General features: G+C 52.4%; 1 protein-coding gene across 1 annotated transcript in view; it reads left to right on the top strand.

Moving 5' to 3' along the window:
• Positions 1 to 879: 879 nt before the first annotated feature.
• The window catches only part of Siglec1 (sialic acid binding Ig like lectin 1), an 18,427-nt gene continuing 11,362 nt past the window's right edge, over positions 880 to 7,944 (top strand). Inside the window, exons 1-8 of the mRNA XM_021194436.2 lie at positions 880 to 969; positions 1,315 to 1,389; positions 1,616 to 1,975; positions 2,256 to 2,555; positions 3,420 to 3,686; positions 3,932 to 4,186; positions 5,922 to 6,221; positions 6,909 to 7,166. Coding sequence (XP_021050095.1) covers positions 1,323 to 1,389; positions 1,616 to 1,975; positions 2,256 to 2,555; positions 3,420 to 3,686; positions 3,932 to 4,186; positions 5,922 to 6,221; positions 6,909 to 7,166 — 1,807 coding nt within the window. The 5' untranslated portion in view covers positions 880 to 969; positions 1,315 to 1,322. The remainder of the gene's footprint in view (positions 970 to 1,314; positions 1,390 to 1,615; positions 1,976 to 2,255; positions 2,556 to 3,419; positions 3,687 to 3,931; positions 4,187 to 5,921; positions 6,222 to 6,908; positions 7,167 to 7,944) is intronic.

The raw sequence follows: 7,944 nt of genomic DNA, 5'->3' as shown, positions 1-7,944 counted from the left end.
TGACATCCAGGTTGATTTCTAGGTGTTTCTTGGACTCCTGCCGCCTGTGGCGTTCCTTCCTGCCATGGCATCCTTTGGCACAGGGCTTGCTTCTTGTGCATGGTATACAATAAGCACTTAACTCATGTTTGTGGGTGTGAGTGTATGGCGACCTGACCCAGGAACGTTCCCTTGCCACCTCTCTGGCCTGACTCTGGACTCCAAGCACCACACACCCTTGTCTTAACCACTGCTACCCCTGCAGGGCTGGGGCTCTGCACTGCTGTGGACCACATGTTCCCAGGCCTAGGTCTTCAGAAATGGGTGGATGCCCATGGCTGCCAAGAAGGAAAACACAAAGATTTCTCTGCTGTGGCCACAAGGACTCACCCCAGAGGGGAAGTTACAGATTTATGCAGCACCCTGAAGGTTGAGTAAGATTTCTGCGAGCAAAGATCATTTATGGTGGGGGTGGAACTGGGCAGTGAGGGAGCCAGGGGGCAGACAAGATTAGGCCTAGAGTAAGTCTATGAAGCACAGAGAAAGAGGACAGTTAAGAAATGGGGTCTTTCAAAATCTCGGGGGCAATGAAGAGTTTTTTGAGAAAGGAAGTACTTTTTTTTTTTTTTTTTTTTTTTTTTTAAACCCGAGACAGGGTTTCTCTGTGTAGCCCTGGCTGTCCTGGAACTCACTCTGTAGACCAGGCTGGCCTCGAACTCAGAAATCCGCCTGCCTCTGTCTCCCAAGTGCTGGGATTAAAGGCATGTGCTACCACGCCCGGCTTGGAAGGACTCTTTAAAGGAAGCTGAAGGAGGATTCTGTGAACTTGAGACCACCTTGAGCTACCAACTTGAGAACTTTGTCTACAAACAAGCAAGGCAGCCTCAGCACGTGGGGAAGCTCAGTCAGACCCAGGCCGGCTTGGAGCTGGAGAGACTGGAGGCAGGAGACCAATTTCCGGTGCCTACTTTGCTTGCTGGATGTCTTGGAGTAAGTTACAGGGTCTCACTGGACTCCAGGTTCTGTTGGTGTGAGTAATAGGAGGCGGGCAGGGGAGAAGTGAAGAGAGATGTGCACAGCTGATCCGCCTTGAGGCTGTGTCCTTAAGGGGTGGAGCCAAGGGGCACAGAAGACTCTCTGGGGCATGCCATCAAGTGAGAGCATTTCCAATCACTCCCTGAGCCAGGAACAGGGGCTTCTGGTTCCCTGTTGGTGGCTGCCACAGCAGTCCTTCCTGTTGGGTTGGCCAACACAGCAGGTGAGATAAACCCTGTAGACGTGGGCCCTGAAGTGCTTCAGGCAGTCTCCGTGTGCCTACCCACCCTGCTTCCCTAGGTACCTGAATGCACCTGGGAACTGGGATGTGTGTCCTGTTCTCCCTGCTCCTGCTGGCCTCTGTCTTCTCAGTAGGTAAGCTACATGGGGCTAGTGCCTCTCATAGGGTCTGGCCTCTGTGGACTCAGCACAGAAGCCTAGACTATGATCAGATGTGACCATCCCCATCCCTGGGGCACTAAGAGGGAATTAGATTAGATTTGGAGCCTGTTTGGAGCACCCTCTTTTTGGGCAGGTGACAGGGTTCTGTTCCCAGGCTTGTAACACCCTTTTCTCTGTTGCTCTTCCTACCCTCCTCTAGGCCAGACCACATGGGGTGTCTCCAGTCCCAAGAATGTGGAGGGCTTGACAGGATCTTGCCTGCTCATTCCCTGCATCTTCAGCTACCCTGCTGATGTCCCAGTGCCCAATGGCATCACAGCCATCTGGTACTATGACTACTCGGGCAAGAGGCAGGTGGTAATCCACTCAGGGGACCCCAAGTTGGTGGACGAGCGCTTCAGGGGCCGAGCTGAACTGATGGGGAACATGGGTCACAAGGTGTGCAACCTGTTGCTCAAAGACCTGAAGCCCGAAGACTCTGGCACCTACAACTTCCGCTTTGAGATCAGTGATAGCAACCGCTGGTCAGATGTCAAAGGCACCACAGTCACTGTGACAAGTGAGGAGCCTAGGGACTGGTTACAGTCAGGGATTCCCAGGCTGCTGCGCCAGCCTGTCCTTAGCTCCAGTCCTATCCTTAGCGCCAGCCCTATCCTTTGACCTGAACCTTACCTAGGCCTTCAGCTCTGACCTTTGCCTGTTATTTTTCACTCTGTGACATTCTCCTCTTCTTGAGTTCCCCCCTCCCCACAGGTCTTGCCCTTTGGTTGGGGTTGTGGGGGCAGCGTGAGGTACAGTGAGGTGAGGGGAGTCCTGAGAATTACTGCCTTTGTTTTCAGAGGATCCCAGCCCCCCCACTATTACCATTCCCAAGGAGCTGCGTGAAGGCGTGGAGGGGAACTTCAATTGTTCCACACCCTACCTATGCCTGCAGGAGAAGCAAGTAAACCTTCAGTGGCAAGGCCAGGACCCCACCCACTCTGTCACCTCCAGCTTCCAGAGCCTCGAGCCCACTGGCGTCTATCACCAGACGACTCTACATATGGTCCTATCCTGGCAGGACCACAGTCGGACCCTGCTCTGCCAGTTCTCATTGGGCGCGCACAGTAGTCGGAAAGAGGTTTACCTGCAAGTGCAGCGTGAGTGTATCACACCCTTGTCACTGAACACCATTTCTATGACTCCCTGACCAAAACCAGCTTGGCTAGCCCCTAGGGACAAGCCCTTTGTCCCTGTGGCATTCCGGTGCACTTAGGCCTTGAGGCCTGGCAGCTGGAGACAGCTGAGCCTCAAACAGTCCATGCTTATAACGCAAATCTGAAGAGACAGAGTCATGTGGGTCTCTGGGCCTTGCTGGCCAGACAGCCTGATCTATTTGGCAAGTTCCAGGTCACTGAAAGATTCTGCCGGAAGAAACAAGGTAGACAACACCTGGGGATCAACACCCAAAGTTGACCTCTGGCCTCCATATGCACGTGCAGATGTGTGCACCCCATACCCATGACCACACACACACACACACACACACACACACACACACACACACAGAGGCACAGAGTGGGGGATTCTTAGTGTTGTTAGTTCCTTGCTTATAAACTGGTTAACTTTTCTGAGAGCTAATGTCTGCTGTCTTTGGCTCCCTGCCACGAAATGGCTGCCTAGTCCCTTTCTGTTAGCTACTGCAAGCCACTAAGGCAAGTTACAGTACTCATGACTATGTGTAAGTCATCTTCACATAGAACGTGGGCAGTTACAACACAGAGAGCTGTCAACAGGCCATTGATAGCCACACATTAATAGTTATTGATACCCACGTATGGGCCAAGCACCACATTCCCAGGGCCTCATGGGAAAAAGGAGGGATGCAGGAGCGGACGGGGGTAGGGAAGGACAGATGACAGCAGGTTTAGGGTTTTTCTCTAGGTGGTCTTCCTCAGAAAGAAGTATGCCCAACGCCCTGTTATCCTCATGCACCTTACCTGACATCCCATCATGCTTTGCAGATGCCCCCAAAGGTGTGGAGATCCTCCTTAGCTCCTCAGGGAGGAACATCCTTCCAGGGGATCCAGTCACGCTCACCTGCAGAGTGAACAGCAGCTATCCTGCCGTCCGTGCTGTGCAGTGGGCCAGGGATGGAGTGGACCTTGGAGCTGAGGGACATGTGCTGAGGCTGTCCTCAGCAGCCTGGAATGATTCTGGGGTCTACACCTGCCAAGCAACAAATGATGTGGGCTCTCTGGTGTCACCCCCGCTCAGCCTCCATGTTTTTAGTGAGTCCTGGATGAGGCTGAGGGGACCTGTGTCAGGAAAGCACTAGAAGCTTCCATACCCATGATAGTATCCACTCACAGGTGGTATAATATCAGGAAGGTACATGGGAATGGGATGAGGCGAAGCAGGTGACTCCAGGAGGCCCCTGCTTTATGGGGTGGGAGTGGGGTTCAGTATACTATGTAAAGATTGACGATGGCAGTTATCTAGAACTCTAAGGGTGTGTCCTATGCTGTTCTTGCAGTGGCTGAAATAAAAATGAACCCGGCTGGGCCCGTCTTGGAAAATGAGACAGTGACCCTGCTCTGTAGCACCCCGAAGGAGGCTCCCCAGGAGCTCCGCTACAGCTGGTACAAGAACCACATTCTCCTGGAAGATGCCCATGCCTCAACCTTGCGCCTGCCTGCAGTCACCCGGGCTGATACTGGCTTCTACTTCTGTGAGGTGCAGAACGCCCAGGGCAGTGAGCGCTCCAGCCCCTTGAGTGTGGTGGTCAGATGTAAGTATCCAGTGGGGCAGCAGAGACTACCAGAGTTGGAGTCACTGCAAGACAGTCAGGGGCCCTGGCATATATAACAGCCTAAAGACATCTGACTCAGATGTAGATGGTGTGGCCAGATGGGGCTGCACGCACACCCAGCTCTGCACCCACACACAAGGTACTATGACTTCCTAGGTTCCGCCTCCTCTAACGTTAACAAGTGCTTTACTTAGAAATAAGCTCCAACTTATTTTGTTCCCACTGTTGACATCATGTTGCTGACAGTGGACCCTGCCTCTGCATGTGCACATGTGTTACTTATTCCCTACACATACCTGGGCACACAGTGCACATCCGTATCGTTGCTCACATGTGTTACTGACATAGATAGCTCCCCACAGGCGCATTTAGATTTATAATGGGGCTATATCACAGTGAGATTTTCTTGCACTTTGAACTCTAGCACTCAGGAGTCAGAGGCTGGTGGACATCTGTAGGTTCTGAGCTCCCAAGACTACAGAGTGGGATTCTCTCTCTCTCTCTCTCTCTCTCTCTCTCTCTCTCTCTCTCTCTCACACACACACACACACACACACACACACACACACATACACACTCTCTCTCACACAAACTCACAAACTCACAAACTCACACACACACACACACACACACACACACACACACACAAATCAAAGTTGAAAAGGCATCTGCTACAGTCCAGGTACTGTTTAGTTCAGTAAGCCATAAGCAGGAATGTATCGGCCTCACATTTAGCTACATCTGGGTGAAGCCAGCTTTGCAATTAAGTGCCGTTTAGCCTGTGAAGCCACTGAACACCTGCATCCAAAGCCCACTGACAGCACAATACACCAGGGTGCCAGCGGCTCGCCTAGGCTGGTTCCTGTGGTACCATATATGGCTGACCACCTAGTAGCATGAGAGTGAGAGGAGGCCCTACTGTAACTTGCTAGCCTAGGCAAAGGTCAAAGTTCAAAGAACAGTTTATACTGACCATAAAGGTGAAAAGCCCCGTGTAGAGTAATTGTGACTGGATGATCGTCTATATAGGCGTGCCTAGAGGTGCGAGTGTAGGGTCTCTTTATGCCTCACCTTGTCAGTGTGCATTCCCTAAGACCACCCTGTCCTCACTCAAGGGTCACACCAGGAAATGGGATACTGATTCCAGACTTTCCAGGCAGTTCCTTAATCTTTCTGTATCCTTCTTAGAGGCTACCCTGCCCTCTAAGATGATGCACATCTTAGTTGGGAAGGTCACAGGTGTGTCTCTGTCACGTGGACACTTGGAGCATGTCATTAGCAGGGCTCAGGGGTCAGTTTGTCCTGTGCTGCTAATGGTCCGTATACTCACTTGATGAGTATACGGTGCTCTGCCCTCTGCCTGGACTGTTCCACGTTTCTCATCTTTAAAATGAGACGCTGGCCAAGCATGGTAGTATACAACAGTAATCCAGCACTCAGGAGGCTGAGGCAGAAGGATTACAGGTTTGGGATCAGTCTAGTTACAAAGTGACATCCTAATTTGGGGCCCTGACCTCCATTTTCAGTGCGGGCATGAGGGCTAGCCTGGCTAACAGAGAGATTTGCTCATCCAGTATCTCCAGCAAGTACTGAGGAGGGTCTGAGATCGCCACGTTCTAGGGTGCTGCAGGGCAAAAGGAATGCATAGGTTACAGCAGAGGAGCCGGGAAGTGACCTTTCTGAAGATGACAAGCCGCTTCTGGTTCCCACACAGATCCACCCCTTACTCCAGACCTGACCACCTTCTTGGAGACACAGGCTGGACTTGTGGGCATCTTCCAGTGCTCTGTGGTCAGCGAGCCCCTGGCTACTGTGGTGCTGTCACACGGAGGCCTCATGTTGGCCTCCAGCTCTGGAGAAAATGACTTCAACCCCCGATTCAAGATTTCCTCTGCCCCCAACTCCCTGCGCCTAGAAATCCGAGACTTGCAGCCAGCGGACAGCGGGGAGTACACGTGCTTAGCTACCAACTCCCTTGGAAACTCAATGTCCAGCATAGACTTCTATGCTAATGGTAACACGGGCATGTGCTGCAGGGGACACCAGTGGGGCAGTTCAAGGAGCAAGCCTCCTTTTTCTAGCAATCCTAAGGACTCAACTGAGGGACCAAACTCTGGCTATGTCCCATGGAAGACCCGGGCTATGTAGTCACTCCAACCCCAGAGATTCCTGGAAGAGAAGGCAGAAGGCAAAAGTAGTGAATCAAATTATTTCTCTCCCACATCTCTGATTCTGTACTGGGGGGGGGGGTTCTTTATAGGCATCTGTTTATCTTTTATTTCTTAAGTTTTGGGGGCAGAGTCTTTGGTTTGCATTAGATGTGGGAGACAAAATAGAGAAATAGATCTTCCCGTTGTTGGTGCACACAGCCATGTTTTTGTTTTGTTCGCACCATGTCTGGTTTAGGCAATGCAGGGGACTAAACCCTGCCCTTTCGCTCATGGTAGACAAGCACTCTTCCAACTGAACTACATCCCCAGGTCTCAAGCCAGGTTGTTTACATAAGCCTGGCTTGATGTAACCTGGGCTTCAGTACATCTGAATTGTCAGTCAAGGCTAAATCCTCCTTATCTACCACAAGGCTCCCACAGGCTTGCGGAAGAGAGGAGAAATCTAGAGGACTTCCTGTAGCAGGGGCCCAGAGGGCCAGGGCCCTCCCAGCCTAACCACAGCACGAGTCTGTTCTCTGTCCCCCCTCCAGTGGCCCGACTCCTCATCAGCCCTTCAGCAGAGGTTGTGGAAGGGCAGGCGGTGACTCTGAGCTGCAGGAGTGGTCTGAGTCCAGCTCCTGACACTCGCTTCTCCTGGTACCTGAACGGAGCTCTACTTCTGGAAGGATCCAGCAGCAGCCTCCTGCTCCCTGCGGCTTCCAGCACTGACGCGGGCTCATACTACTGTAGGACGCAGGCTGGCCCCAACACCAGCGGCCCCTCCCTGCCTACTGTCCTCACTGTGTTCTGTGAGTTGCCTTGGCTACTGGCCACTGCCCACGGTGTAGGATCATCCCACGGGGACCACCAGCCGCCCCCCTTCCATAACCTCCTGACCTTGGGTCCACATCAGAGAGTAGTCATAGGCCTGTCACCATGGACCTGTCGACCTAGGGTGGAAGTTGGGGGAAGGAAGTGGGGTCTCTTAAGTCCTGCGCACTAGACTCCAGCCTTTCCCCCTAACTTGTATCATGGCTCTAGACTCCAGCTTGTCCAGTCCCCAGATATCACACTTCAAAATGTGTGCATGTGCTCCCCCAGGCTGCCTAGCTTCTCTGTGTCCCCCAAGGGTGACGCTCCAGATGAGTCCTAGGGACTGATGATACAGGGTCACACTCTGAGGGCCTCCTCAAGCACGTGTGCCCACGTGGTTTGTGTGGGAGGCTGGGCTGTTGGCTGTCCTTTGGCCACGTGTTTTGAGAACTCTCTAGAGAGAAATCATTCTTTAAGCACTTGCCTAGAATATATAAGACCCTGGATTCAGCCCTAGACTCCCTGACTCCTCTTGTTGCTGTGGCAAAAAAACAACATGAGGAAAGAAGGTTTATTTTGGCTTTCAGTTGGAGAGCGCAGTTCACCAAGGCCATAGGTGTGGAGGACGGTTGGTCTGCAACCGGGAAGCAGGGATGTGTGAAAGCTGGGCACAGCTTATGCTCTCTCTCTCTTTCTCTCTCTCTTTTCCTTTTACCCTTCCTTCTTTCCTTCCTTCCTTCCTTCCTTCCTTCCTTCCTTCCTTCCTTCCTTCCT

Source organism: Mus pahari, chromosome 3, assembly GCF_900095145.1.
Source record: "Mus pahari chromosome 3, PAHARI_EIJ_v1.1, whole genome shotgun sequence".
Classification (NCBI taxonomy): Eukaryota; Metazoa; Chordata; class Mammalia; order Rodentia; family Muridae; genus Mus; species Mus pahari.
Note: the sequence above shows the minus strand (reverse complement) of the source record. Positions and strands in the feature narration are given on the sequence as shown.